The sequence below is a fragment of the Poecilia formosa genome, unplaced genomic scaffold, assembly GCF_000485575.1.
Source record: "Poecilia formosa unplaced genomic scaffold, Poecilia_formosa-5.1.2 Scaffold2257, whole genome shotgun sequence".
In the NCBI taxonomy this organism is placed as follows: Eukaryota; Metazoa; Chordata; class Actinopteri; order Cyprinodontiformes; family Poeciliidae; genus Poecilia; species Poecilia formosa.
The window spans coordinates 6010-20871 of record NW_006802196.1 but is presented as its reverse complement, the minus strand read 5'-3'; the positions used below and the strand labels follow the sequence as shown (position 1 = coordinate 20871).

The 14862-nt window shown below is 37.9% G+C and overlaps 1 protein-coding gene and 1 long non-coding RNA gene across 2 annotated transcripts; one reads left to right on the top strand and one right to left on the bottom strand.

Moving 5' to 3' along the window:
• Positions 1-97: 97 nt before the first annotated feature.
• Positions 98-2923, top strand: LOC107835387 (uncharacterized). The gene is made up of 2 exons (XR_001661209.1): positions 98-2315; positions 2393-2923. It is a non-coding gene; the product is annotated as an uncharacterized LOC107835387 (long non-coding RNA).
• Positions 2924-5177: 2254 nt separating this feature from the next.
• gfap (glial fibrillary acidic protein) lies at positions 5178-14548 on the bottom strand. Its single transcript, XM_007544875.2, has 9 exons — positions 13912-14548; positions 9980-10040; positions 9801-9896; positions 9538-9699; positions 9083-9208; positions 7778-7998; positions 7652-7695; positions 6488-6570; positions 5178-6385 (listed from the first exon to the last, which is right to left on the bottom strand). The coding sequence occupies exons 1-9, from the start codon at positions 14424-14426 to the stop codon at positions 6344-6346; spliced, it is 1350 nt and encodes a 449-aa protein (XP_007544937.1). The 5' UTR covers positions 14427-14548; the 3' UTR covers positions 5178-6343.
• Positions 14549-14862: the final 314 nt, after the last annotated feature.

The following is a 14862-nucleotide window of genomic DNA, read 5'->3' as shown; positions in this document are numbered from 1 at the left end:
ACTCAAGCAAAAGTAATTGAGTAAATGTAACTAGTTACCTTCCAACTCTGGTTTTACTTCATATTAATTTACTTAAACAGCTCATAGAACGTAACAACACCATAAGAGTTTATTAACGTTTTCTTTGGAAACCTTTCCTCAAAGGCTTTTATTTTGAAAAATCCCGACCGGTAGTTGCGCTAACCTTTCCGGCGGTTAACTTTCCGCAGTCTGACACTGACGGAGAGCAGACCCTGATCAGTCAACTCTCCTTCACTCCACATCACAAAGTGCTCAAAATAGAAACATCCTCCGGGTGCAGGCACACCTCTGACATATCGCGCCAGCCACAGTTACGATAAGCTTACGTCCAAAATGCTTTTTCTTATTTTATCTTTTAAACATCTGCTGTTGAATCCCGCCGCTACCGACGCTGAAATAAATCCGTCGAAACAAAACTGAATCAGAAACAAAAACCAAGCAATAAGCTCGAAGTAAATCCACACAAACTCTGTTTAACTCATCGTTGTCTAGATAAAAAAGAATTGTGATCCGGCTTTGACAGCTTGATTTTTAACGTAGAGCTCAGTTTTATAAATAAACGCCTCGAAGTTCTGCCTTAGCTTAAACAGCAGACACATACCTGGCAGTTGGAGAGCGTTCAGACACAAAACAGACATTTAGGCTCAGATGAAGGTCAACCAGGGAAGTGGCTTCTTGACTAATCCAGCGAACATTACTCGATTTGTTTGGGACAATTTGCCACAAAGGAGTTTCAATGACCAACCAAACAGAAAAACGTTCACAGCTCAGAGGTATTTCAACATTGACTGGGAATCATTTTTTACTGTTTGAATTTGGTGTTTACCAATGCAGAATAAAATGCGTTGCAAAAACTCAGAATCTTACCATTGTTATCTAGTTTCTGGTGGAAATAGTACACTTGAAATACGGCAAAAATAACTTAAAAGTAACTTTTCAGGAGCTTGTTTTAGTCAGTTCATTAGTATTGATTTAACAAAGTTAGATCAGATGGGGAAAAAAAGACTTAATATAATTGAAATTATCTAGAGATACACGATATATCAGCACCAACATTATTTATCGGTATCGACCCTTTAACTAAAACTGGACCAATATGAACAACCGATATTTGTTTTGATCTGTTTTTGGTGTTTTTTTCCTCAAAGGTGAAAAAAACAGCAAAAATGTATTAAGATTTTGTGTTTTTGCAGTGTATAGACCTTGACAATTATTCTCAAATTTCACAATAAGATTAAAATCTAAAAAAGCATTCTATTTAAACAAAAGTGACAGCATTGGCTGATGATAGATGAAGAGTTTACTTGGTAAGATTTTGTGTTTTTGCAGTGTATAAACAATAATTTTTAACATTTTAGAATAATAGAACATCTTTCCTCAAACTGTTTTGTTTTGAAAAATCCCAACCAGCAGTTGTTTTAACCTTAATAAGATTGCTCAGGTAAAAGTAAAAAAAAAAAATAAATAAATAAAAAATACAGCGTAGTAAAAGTACTCCTAAAAATATATATTTTAAAAAATGTAATTGAGTAAATGAAACTAGTTACTACACAACTTTACTGATATTTGCATCTGTAGCTATTATTTTTTACAATTTGTGAATAAGAAAAATGTGCATTAGGTTTAAGATTTTGCAGTCAACCAAGTTGTAATATTATTTTAATTTGGAAAATGAATTCAAATGAATCATTAACCACTCTAAATCTGTGAACTTTGCTGCCATGGAGAGTGAAGGTAAAGTTGTAAAAAGCCATCTTCCCACTTCAGCAGCGACAGAGTCGGATGAAGTGTCCAGAGATTACAGAAACTGTGGCTTCGCTGTCGGCTGGAGAGGAGGAGGCAGTTCGGTTGATCTGGGTTTCGTCTCTCCAGAACTTGATGAAATGACGGTTAAAATTAGCCAAAGAGCGCGCGTGCCTTTCCATGAGCCGTGGTGTGAGCGGCGAGTGACGCGGGAACAAGAGGGCGACGAACAGGTCTGAAACACCGCCTGACCCGCTGCACCTGCTGCCACTAAGGCTGTGTTCACACTGCAGCCTGAAGCGATCCAACCCCTGTATCTAAGATTCAAACCCTGTTGTTCTAGTTCATCTAAAGCTCTTAATTCACCTGTAATGGTTTTAATTCCTAGATGTTTACATTTTATTTCAAAGAATGCTCAAAAAGTTGAAGGAAACAAATGATTCGAGGTTAGTCTTTCATTTCCACATTGTGAAAATGGTCTCTGTTTGATCTCTGGTGTTAACTCCTATATGAAGAAAAGAAACTGAGACAACATGTCGTCACTGGAAGATGTGAGTCACCTGAGCATGTTGCAGTTTTCTACAGGCTCATTTATGCTCCCTGGATTAAATGAATGTTTTTGTTTCAGAGCAAAAGCTGGAGGAGTCTGGACAGACTGGAAGGAGAAAAGGTTTCACGAAACCTCACCGCTGTGGTCACTGTGACAAGAGTTTTTCTACCAGCTCAATTCTGAAACATCTGCGTGTCCACACTGGAGAGAAACCCTTCCTCTGTGACGTGTGTGGAAAGACTTTTAGCCAACTATCATCTCTTAAGCAACATCAACTGATCCACACAGGAGAGAAGCCTCATGTCTGCAGCTACTGCAGCAAAAGTTTCAGCCATCTCGAAAGTTCATCAGCGAATCCACGCAGGAGAGAAGCCGTACAGCTGTGACCGATGTGGACGATGCTTCCGTCGGTCAGGAACTTTGAAAAACCATCTGAGAATCCATGATGGAGAAACAGCACAACCAGATCCAACACCATCTCCTGTATCGTCTTGATGTTTCACCGACAAACAGAAAAAAAGAAAAAACCTGTTTTAATTTAATTAATTTGAATGCAACTTATGGTGTGAAATTTTTGTTCCGATTTTCAGACTAAACCACAATATCATCTGAATTTACTGCATTGTAAAATCTGGTTTTAACAAAAATGTCACCACAGAATTGCTGGATGTTCTTTGAACGCTTAGCAAAAAAAGTTGAGAATTTTAGGACTCAGATTTTTTATTTTAATCTCCATCATCTTTTGTTCATCTGAAACCTTGATGGTCCTCGATCCAGCCTCCCGTAGGAGACGTCCCAAACCGGTCCAGTTCCTCCGGCCGTGTTCGGATCCGAAGGCTGCACCTTCCAAGGACGGATCTGTAAATTTAAAACTACTTAATCGTTTCTGCTTGACCTATTTAAGGCCAACTAACTTTTAAAAAATGAATTTTATACATTTTTAAGGCTTTAATTTTACACACAAACTTTTAAAAGTCTCTGACATGAAAGAAAAATCACATTTATAAGTTAATGTTACTTGGATTGGTTAAGTTGGCTTCTTATGCTCTGTGCGTACATGACAGCTGTATCCACTTCACACCTACTGCAGAGAGATAACAGGAACGAAAACAAAATGCATGGAGTTAACCCCGACCCTTCCTGTCGTTGTGCAAGAAGACTTTTCTGGAAAGTTTTATCTGCCTGGAATTCCTTCAGCACCAACCTGAGACCCCTTTCTGTCCCCCCGATAAGAGAAACATGCTGGACTTTACACCTTCTTACCAAGTCAGTTCTTCCTGCAGGGTCATAATAATCTGCATTTTCTATTATAGTTTTTTTATTTTTTTATTTAAAGGGGACTTTTTATTTTTCTAAATCAGTTTGCAAGTTTTTTTTATTAAATATTTCTTATTTTTAGTTTAGTTTTTATTAGTTATAATTTTTAGTTTTTTGGTTGATTTTTAGGAGCAGAATTTATTTACTCCTGAAATAAAAATGGAATATCAAGAGCTTGAGACAAAGACACAGAAAACATTTTTTAAAATTAATATTTAGGGATCATTTACTTAAATCATGCTCATTTATCTTGCAGAAAAGTTACTTTAAGTTAGTTTTGTTTTGTTTTAATCCAAGTGTAATAAGAAATTTGTAGTAGAAACTACTGGGGAAGATTTTGTTTTTTTGCAGTGCAGGAAGTGAAATTTAGTTCACATATCATGTTAATTCACTTTATTTGAGATGTTTTTGACACTGAAACCGCCTGAATGCCAAATACAATCCCTGCACATATTATACTCATCTTAACTGAAATTATTCTGATATGTTGCATGCATGTGTCAGCAGGCAGAAAAACCCCAGGAGCCATCTGTCAGAGTGACGCATTTAAATACAAACACAAAACATCTCCAGGAAAGAAAGTATTTTATTGTTAGCATTGGTCAGAGCTAAATCAGCAAACATTTCCTAAGCAAAAAAAAATAACATTAAACATTAAAAAAAAACTAAACAAGGGCAGAAAATACATCAAAGTGTGTTAGAAAGGAAAGGAGACAAAGTAGGAGGCATGAATCAGTCGGTGACCTTGGTGAGGGACAGAGGCGGCGCTCCGATCTCGGTAGCGCCTGTCAGCGTGTTTCAGTCGGCGCTCTCCAACCAAAGCCAGGTCTGACGTGCCTCCATCTTCCCAATGCCAACATCCTCCAGAACTAAAACACCTAATAAGTCAGAGAGCGAGTTCTGCTGCTCTGCTGCTCTACTCATCATCCGCTATCTGGCCCAACGCCACAGAAACTGGCTGCCGCTCCTGAGCAGGAACCCCGGTATGTAGGGCAAAGGTCGCGTTAGCTTCCACGCCTTCAGCAGAGACCTGCCCGTCTTCATTGTCTGCAAGATGAGAGCCTGGTGCGGACGCTTCGGCCTCAAAAAACTGCAGTTTTTAAATCAGGAAACGGATTAGAGCCACCAAAATAAAAAAATAAATTTAAAATTCTGATTTTTTTCCCCCCAGAGTTCTGACTTTAAACTCACAGTTCCAACTTTTATTTTGACTTTCAAAATACATTTTTTTCAAAATAATTTTCTCTCTCTCTCAAGATTCTGACTTATCTCAGTCTCAGATTTACAAAACTTTTTGTTCCTCAGAATTTTTTTCCTCAGAATTCAAATTCTTAATTTCCTCCCTCAAATTTTTGACTTTAATTTCAGAATTTCAACTTTTTATCTCAAAATGCCCACTTTTTTTTAAAATCACAATTCTAAGATTTTTTTCCTCAGAATTTTTTTCTCCGAATTTTGACCTTTTCTCAGAATCCTCACTTTTTTCCTCAGAATTCAAACTTTTCAGAATTCTGACTTGTTCTCACTTTTTTCCCTTAAAATTTTTACTTTAATTTCAGGATTACAACTTTTATCTCAAAATTCCCACTTTTTAAATTCAGAATTTTGCTATTTCTTTCCTCAGAATTCTGACTTTAAGCTCAGAATTTTCTTTTTCGTTAGAATTCTAATTCTGTCCATCTATGACAAAATCCAAATAAAAACCCAAACACTCTTAGGTTTTATGTTAATTATGATGTTAGTGTATGAAAATAATCACATATCTGTTTCTTCCTCGTTATAGAATTTGTAAACCTGTACCAAAATTATTTGGTAGATTTATAAGAAATTTAAAGACTAGATTTTCCTGATGGTGCAAAAACAATTTAAACAAATCTGATTCTGAGTGGGGGGTAAAAAAGTCCGAATTGTTTTTGTTTTTTTCCCAGTGGCACTAATCTTCTTCCGTACAAGGATGCTTGATTTATTGTTTCTAACTCTTCTGACTGATTAAAAGGCACCGATCATTTTATTCACACAGAAATACTGTTAGGAGTCACTCTGCTTGAGACAATGCAAACTGGTTTAGAAAAAAGTGAAGAAACTCAATTACCAATCCAAGATGCAAAACTAAACTCAAATTAATCTGCTGAAACCTCAGCTTGTTAGATGTCTAACGGAACAACATGCAGATATTCAGGACTTTAAAAAGAGACGTGGATGAAACTCCTGAAGGAAATAGAAAATAGCACCAGGCGAATGTAGAAGCAAACCGCTGGGATTCAGCTGTCGTTCTGTCAAAAGCTGCTACCACATAAACTCACCTCCTGTTTCTCACCTAAAATCCAGTTTCAGTGTTTACGAACTGAGCGCTCCCTCCTGCCCACCACGTTTCACATACACGTAACCACACATCAACCTCCACAACACTACAAATTAGATCAACACAACCTACATTTCAAGGCCTCTTCTATGACAGATTACTGGAATCAATGCAAATAAAATCTCATTTTTCAGCTACAGTAATGTTTTACATCTTAGTAGAATCGGTTACACGACTGCATCAACTTAAAAGTGGACATTTTAGTCTGAAAGTAATTGTAAGGATGCTAAACTGATTAGAAAGCGCTTCATAATGGAGGCAGCTTTGAGGTTTAAACTGAAAATAAAGGAATATTTCATTCAGAAACATCTGAATGTGTTTCAGGACATAATGGAGAAATTCTTTGAAATTCAAGGAAGGTCTTTGTGTTCAGTGGTCGACTCCTTAATGATCTGAAAAGGAAAAAAACAGATTTAATGCTTAAAAACAGCAAAAAGTAACTCTTTGTTCAACACTGCCACCTGGCGGGGAAACATGAGCGGTGCAGCTCCTACCTCCCCGTCTCTGGTCTCCACAGTTCGGACCAGGATGCTTCGCTTCACATGAGCCTCCGGAGTTTTAGTGTCCAAATTAGTTTCTAACCCGAAAACAGATTAAAAAATAATAATAAAAAAAACATTGAGAGTCTCTGGAGAAAGCAAGAAAATCTAAAAAACATTTCCCTTCCTACTAAGCTTTGTAATAAACACTAAATATTGTTTATTACTAAACTAAAAACTAAATATTAAATATTGTTTAATATAGTTTTGATATAATAATAATAAACACTAAAGACTGATTGGATTGAGTATATCTAAATATTTTGATTAATGAATTAGAATGAGACCTTTAAACTGTCCGTACTATATTTTAATTTATGGAAATTTATTAAACGACTGACTGAAAAACAAAACAAAAAAATAGAAAGCTGTTTTTCAGAGTAAATGAGTATTAAGGGTAATGTGTTGCTTCACACATTTATTGTTATAATTTTTTTTTATTCTGGTTTATTTTACTGTTTTATGACTTTAAATGTCAAAAATAATAATATTTTCATCACACTAGCTAATACAAATATTTTTTTACTCTGTTTTTCATTAACTGGTGAGTTGTCCCCGTTTACGTTCCTATAATCACCAAAGTAGCTAACATTTATTTCATTAAATTTTATTTTATGACTTTAAGTGGTAAATGAAGAATCTTAAATGTGTCTCTGTACATTTCTATTAAAACTAATGTAGCTAAAATATATTATTATTTCAGTTTATTTCACAATTTTGTGATTTTAAATAAAAAATAGATCTCATAAATTTATCACTGCACATTTTCATCACCAAACTAGCCAATAAGTTTTTGTTTTTAATTATCTTAACTGGCAATAAAAATAGTCATAAATATCTCTCTTTACATTCCTACAATCAACAAAGAAGCTAACATTTATTTTTATTTAAATTTATTTGCATGACATTAAATTTTAAATTAAATTAATTTTGTTTTAATTACTTTAAATGGTAATAATAATAATTCTATATAAGATATTTAGCCTTGACTCATTAAAACATAAATAATGAATAAATTTTACTAAAAGCTTCTACTTTCTACTCTCACAATTAAATAAAATTTCCCCTCTTCCAACCAAAAACATTTTATTCTAAGAGAATATTATTGCTGCATCTGACCTCTAAACTGCAGGTTGGAAAAGCTCTGAACTGGGATGGTGATCCTGATGGCAGAAAGAAGAAAAACAAGTTTTTGTTTCTCTGTTTTTGTTGCAAACGTCTCCGGTTTTCAAAGCTGCGCGTCACCTGCTCTCCTCTCCTTCCAGCAGCTTCCTATAGGTGGCGATCTCGATGTCCAGAGCCAGTTTGACATTGAGGAGGTCCTGGTACTCCTGCAGATGGCGGGCCATCTCCTCCTTCAGGGCCTGGATCTCCTCCTCCAGGCGGCTCACCGTGTCCTGGTACCCGGCAGCCTCCATGGCGCAGCGGTCCTCCAGCTCCCGCAGCTGGCGCTCCAGAGACTCGTTCTAGAGGACGAGGAGATTCGGCTCCGATTCAGCAGCTGCACCGCGAAAACGCCAAGAATTCTGGTTCCTACTGCGGATTACTCAGTACATCTGGAATAAGACAGATGTCCTATCTGACTTAAAGACATTTAAGTTACTTAAATGTCTTTAAATGTCACTAATGAAACTTTTAAATAATTTAACATTAACTTTCAACAAACTTAAGTTATTTAAAACTTAAGTTACTTTTAAGTAACATCAAAGTTAAAAGTAACTGAAGTTACTTAACAGTGACTTAAGTTACTGTAAAGTTTCTTTTAACTAATTTTCTTTTAAAAGTCAAGTTAATTTTAACTAAGTGAAACATTACAAGTTACTTCTAAGTACCTTAAGTAATTTAAAAGAAACCTAAGTTATTTTTAAGCTGCTTTTAACTAACTTAAAAGGAAAAGTTACTTTTAGCCAACTTGAAAGTGAAGATGAATGAAAAGTTAATTTTAACTAAATGAAATGTAACAAGTTAGTTAAGTTTTTAAGTTACTTTTAAAGAACTTAAAAGTAACTTTGAACTAGCTAAAGCAATTTAGTTAGTTTATAAATAACTTATAATCTGCCAGTAAGTAGTTAGTTTAGTTACTTTTAAATTGATAGATTACAGATTAAAAGAATGAAAAGGATTCCCAGTCAAATATTATGTTGAAAGATTGTCCATAAAATACCTCTATTGTCTGGTTTCTACTGCAAATATCTTAGTTTTGTCCTATTTCAAGTGTTTCGTCTTACAAGTAGCTTTTTGACAATAAATAGCAGCTTGTTTAAAGTCATTAATTTCTTCTTATTGATGAAAAATACGAGTCCCACTCATAAATAACATAAATAATCTGCCAGTGGAAATGGAACTTGGTTGCTAGGTAACGTGCTGGGCTTGGCTGGGGTTGCTAGGCAACGGCGCCAGTAGAACATGTGCATTTTGGAACATTTTGTTTTGTCTTATTATTTCAGTTGGAGTCGCACGTCTGAGCCGGCGAAGGATGGGAGACGAAGCTGGTTGTTCTTTCATTTGGACACTTTTCACGCAGTTTTTCCTGAGATCTGGAGAACTTACGGTGCCTCTGAAAGCGTCCAGGTCGCAGGTCAGAGCCTGAACCTGACGCCGATATTCGTTGGCGTCCTGCTTCGCTTGGCGCAGGGCCTCCGTGTTTCGATTGGCTGCGTCTGTCAGGTCAGCAAACTGGAAGAAAAACCCAAACAGTCCAACACCGCTGCGTGTTTTCACGTTTTCCTCAACATGATGTCACTAGCTAGGCGTTCTGATTTGCACATAAAATATTTATTGGACTAAAAACTGATAAAAATAATCTGCCCTACTTACTTTAAAAAAATGTAAATGCTAACCACTAGCCAGTAAGTAATTACAACGTCTTGTATCTTGAACAATCCTAAATATATTTGCATAAAGACACCAACTTGAATTTTTATTGTTGATTTCACAGAGTCAATTGAGTTAAATCTACTTCAGCGCAGAGTGATGTTTGTCAGTGCAGAGGGGAGCTTCCTGACCTTGGATCGGTACCACTCCTCGGTTTCATGCATGTTGGACGTGGCCATGTTCTCATACTGGACTCTGATGTCCCTCAGAGCCGCAGTCAAATCCGGTTTGGACACGTCCAGATCGACATGGACCTGCTGGGCCACGAGCTGGTCCTGCAGCTCCCGCAGCTCCTGGAGGAGAGGAGGGAAGGGAAGGAGGGAAGGAGAGGAGGGAAGGAAGACGTTATAACCGTCAGCCATTATCATCCTGGTGTCTTGATCTCGATTCTCACCTCCTCGTGAATTTTCTTCAGGAAGTTGATCTCGTCCTGCAGAGCTTCGATCTTCCTCTCCAGCTGGACTCGACTGAGAGCCGCTTCGTCCACATCCTTCACAAAGATTGACAAACGGCAAGACGGTCTCAGATTACAGATTACGGAACATGTGGATTACCTCAGAGACGCAGCCGTACCTGTCTGAAAGTGTTCAAACTGTTTTCTGCTTCCTGACGCAGAGTCATCTCATCCTGAAGTCTGTCAAAAAAAATAAGACAAAACTGAAATTCATAACACATCTGTAAAAATCGGCATAGTCTTTTCTACCCAAAACTTTAGAAACTTAGTGATTAATTTCAGAAATTTCCAAAAAAAAATAAATAAAAAACTGTTAAATTTTCTAAATTTCAAATGCTATAAAATTTTTGAAATTTTTCTAAAAATTTCAGGGTTTTTAAAATTTTTTTTCTTTTACCAGAAATTAACTTTTTTTTTACGCCATTGCAGATTTTTTCATGTTTGCTGTTAAATGAACAGCATCTAGTTTACCATTTCTTTTAGGCTCAGTAGAATAATTTTATTTTCAGTGATGATAACTTTCTTTCAATAGGTTCATTATATTTAGCCAAGTTTAATAAAAAATAAAAGCAGATTCGGGTGCAGGAAATTTGGCTTTTCAGGAAAAGTTTCTGGATAAATGTGGTTTTCTTAAAGCATGGTTATAAAACTTTATAAGAAAATTATGTTTGTCATAATTTTACCTTGATTACAAATTAAAACTCTCCATCTGCATCTCAGGGCCAAATTTGTATAATTTTTGAAGTGCAGTTGGAGGCCACACAAAATCACACAACCGGCCCTTTAAGAGCCTTCAGGATCTCGATTTGGCCCAAAACGAAAATGAGTTTGACACCGCTGTTTTAAATGATCAACCCGGCATGTTGTAGTCAGAGAAATGTGATTTTTGTCCTGCATGTGGAGGATTTTTATTTTTTAAATATTTTGATTTGACTTTCAATTGGCATTTTTTTCCTACTGCAGAGAAATAACAGGACTCAGCTGAATGGGCAGCTCATGCATCATTGCACTTTCACTCTGATTTAACACCCAGAGGCCTTTCCCACGGGATGGACTACACACACACACACACACACACACACACACACACCCACACACACAGAATGCATATCAGGACAGACCTGAACTGGGACGGACGACGCCCCACCATCCATCTGTCGCACGCAGACAGAACCGGACTTGCTGAGGCTTTGCATAACATCTGTACAGCTTCATGCAGAGCTGCACAGAAGTCAGTGGGACCCTGGAAAGTGACCTTTGATCCTCAGAGCAGCTGCGCGGTCAGAGGGCAGGGAGCAGATCTTCCCACCCTCAGACTTTCAATCGGTGCTTAAATTGTTGAGTCCAGCCGCGCATGTTCTCATTACCAGAGCTGGATAGTAGCTAGTTACATTTACTCAGCTACATTTACTGGAGCAACTTTTTTTATGTAGTCTGAGGAGTATTTTTATGCTTTACTTTTTACTTTTACTTGAGTAACTTTATTAAAAGTATCTCTACTCTTACTTGAGTAAAATTTCTGGATTTTCTACCCACTGAATGAAAATTAAACATGTTTTAACCAAAAATCCACCAGACACAGACACACACCTGCAGTTTCTGTTAAAGTTTAATAAGTTGTTTTTTAATGAAATAATCTGATATCAAAATTTCCACTAATTTTATATTTTGGTCCATCTGATTATGTAATTTTTAAATATTAAGTGATTGATAACTTGAGTAACTTTTTTTTACCCTAAGTTGAGTAATTTCTTTGATGGCTACTTTTTACTTTAATAAATGTATGTTGAGGTGCTGCTACTCTTACTTGAGTGAAGCTTTTGGGCTCTCCACCCTCCTCTGGTTTGGAGAAGTGAAATACGCCCGGTGAGGCGATGTTCATGAATTAATTTGTTTATGAAAAACGAGAGAAAAAGCGAACAGCTGCCTCCCTTTGTGCGGAGCCTCCATTGTGCAGCCGCTCATTCCTCCACAGCCTCCCAAAAGCGGAGAGGGGTTCAGTCAGGATCAAGTTTAGAAAAAGGGAGTAAAGCTCCCGCTGCGCATGTTGGTGTGCATTCCAGCGAATCGCAAGGAAAACCACATCTCCATTTAAATGAGCGGGTAAACACAGCTCAACTCTGTGCCAAAATTAATTAAAACTATTTTTTGCAAAGTAAAACTTGTAAATTTTTTAAGGTAGTTTAGAGGAAGTGCTGAAGCAGAGATACGTTTAAAAAACAAAAAAACGTCAAAGTCAATAGTTTGATACAGGCAGAAAATGTTCATACTATTGGAACTTTTTCAAATTGTTGAAATTTGAAAAAGTTCGACAATTGCAAGCAAATGCTGGAATTCTCTTTGAAAACTAGCATCCAATTTTATTTCACCTGGATGAAAAAAATGTCACTATAATAGCATGAAATTAAATATGAATATGAATGCAGTTTTTTAAGAAAATTTACATTTTTAGGAAATCCCTATCAGATACGTTTGTCTTCTTTATAGGAACTAAAATAACTGTGAACAAAACTGCTTTAATATTCCTAATAATTAATGTCCAGCACCTGAGGTTTGGTCCATCGTTTCCTCATCATTTGTCTCCTGCATGTTAATGTTTGCATCTCATCCCTTTGTTTTCACTGTGCAACAAAATTTAAACAGTCAGTTGGTAGAAACTGTCAATGTGACTTTGGCAGCTTAGCTGTGATAAACAGTTGTAGGCTAAAAACATGCTGGCTAATTCAAACTCAGGAATACTTCATTGATCGGAGAGGCAAGTTAAATGTTGTAACTCACTAATTCAGAGTTATTGTAGATAATGATGGCTGTTGGCAGAAGAAATCTCCTGTAGCAGTCTGTGTTACAGTGAATCTGAAGAAGCCTCTGACTGAAGACGCTGTTTTCCCATGACGGCCTCATAAAGAGGACGGTCGGGGTTATCTGTAATTTTCTTGATTTTATGAAGAATCCATCTTTGCGTCAACTCAAAGACCAAAGGTAATGTCGGGTAACCATGGCAACCAGTGACAGTTTAATGGCAGTCCACCAAAAACAAATCTCTCTATAGCAGATTTATCTAACTGTGGTCCGTGGGCGCCCCCTGGTGGTCGGCAAGGTACTGCATGTAAATGACTACTGTGATGTTATCGCAAAGTGCAACGCTACAGCTAGCTTAGCAAAGGACTGGGTTTAAAAATAATGATGGTTTAAACCCGGATCACTCAGAATAAAAGCTGAAAATATTGATTGAAAGGAAACAACTGCAGAATTTCTTAATGATCGGAGGAAGTCAAGTAAAACCTGCTCAGAGTTTTGATGCGTTATTCACAAACAATCTGATTCTTTTGAACGGTTCTCAGCCGTGAACTAGTCTCAGTTGGTGAGAACTGACTTTGATTGCTTCTAATATAAGCAAGCAAAGTCATAAAAAACAAAATTAAAATTAATTAAATTAAAATTACTCTTCTCACATGTCAACAATTATTATTTAATTAAAAATGATTCAATTAAATTAATTAAAAACAATAGATAAATAAAATTGATAGAAATGGATTTGGATAGAAGAGGATTTTTTGTTTCTGGCAAAGCAACTCAAGTATATTTTTCCATTTGTTGAGCTTCTAAATTACAAATAGCCCTAAATGTTATTAATGCTCACAACACTTAACTTCTTTTTTTATTTCCACGTGTTTGACATCGTTGAAGCTCAGAATCCACACTGTCAGAATCTGGAAATACTCAAAATGAGTCGATGTGCTCCTGGCCATTCACATTTACCAAACAGCCTTTCTCATTAGGATTAACAAAGTGAGTTAAGAGCCTCATATTTTAATTTCAGATTGTATGTATATATCGAGTTTATACATATATAGAGCAGTGTTTACTAAACTGAAAAAGTTTAGTAAACACTGCTCTATAGCCTAGTCGGTTTTTCTTGACTGCCACATAAACTCTCTCCTTGGCAGTCAAAGTGACTGCCGCCGGTCTTTAAATGCATATAAATCATTAAACACAGTAATCCTGTGTGGATACGCGCCTCCCACTGGAGCCCCACCCTCCACTGCCTTACCTTTGCTTCAGCATGACCAGATCGGCAGCCAGGTTGTCCCTCTCGACCTCCAGCCGGGCCTTCCCGTTGGTGAGCCCGTCCACCTGCCGCCGCAGCTCCCTGAGCTCATCCTGGTAGATGTCTCCCAGGCGGCTGGGCTCCTTCACCTTCAGCTGGTTCAGCTCCGCCACCAGCATCTTGTTCTGCTGCTCCAGCAAGCGCACCTTCTCTATGTAGCTGGCAAAGCGGTCGTTCAGGCCCATCATCTCCATCTTCTCGTTGGTGCGTATTTCTTTGTAGTGGGCTTTCATCAGGGAGTCGGCGGAGAAGTCCAGCCGGTCGCCGGGGCTCCCCAGCAGCAGGGCCGTGCTGGCGGAGCCCAGGGAGAGCCTGGAAACGGGGCTGGAGAGGGTGATGGACCGTGGGGTGCCATGCCAGGAGAGGCGGTTGGAAGACAGGCTACCAATCCTGGCGCCTGAGCTGCCCTGAGGCCCAAAACGTTTCCTGTATGAGGACTGGACCCTCTGGCTCTCCATGCTGGGGGAATAAGCTCGCCCGGTGCACAAACAGGGGATTTATAGAGGGAGCAGCCCCCCTTTGGGCCACAGGGTGGGGCGGGCAGTGAATGGGACAAAAAGGGGAGAACGAAGGGCTGGTTTACATGACACTCAGAAAGCTGTGCGCCAAGGATTGTCCGTGCTCGTCCACTCAACTACAAATGTCTCCTGTTTTTTTTTTTTACTTCGTCCTCTCCCCCTTTTCCTCCCTCTGACTCACTCACTCTTTCAGTCCTACGTTCACCCCCTTTTTGTCCAACTCGCTTTCTTTCTGCTCCAAGCGAATGAAAAGGAATTTGTGCAACAGGCTCAGGCCACAAATCCAACCTGACCACACATGCGCTCTTCAAAACACAGAGACACAGAAAGGGACTTTGATTAAACAAGGGGAGGGGGTGTTGGAGAGACATCATAA

Coding starts and splice junctions, on each gene's coding strand:
- gfap (XM_007544875.2), bottom strand. CDS start 14,426: ATGGAGAGCCAGAGGGTCCAGTCCTCATACAGGAAACGTTTTGGGCCT. Junction 9,897..9,979: donor GTTTGAACACTTTCAGACAG/GTACGGCTGCGT, acceptor ATCTTTGTGAAG/GATGTGGACGAAGCGGCTCT. Junction 9,700..9,800: donor TGAAGAAAATTCACGAGGAG/GTGAGAATCGAG, acceptor CCTCTCCTCCAG/GAGCTGCGGGAGCTGCAGGA.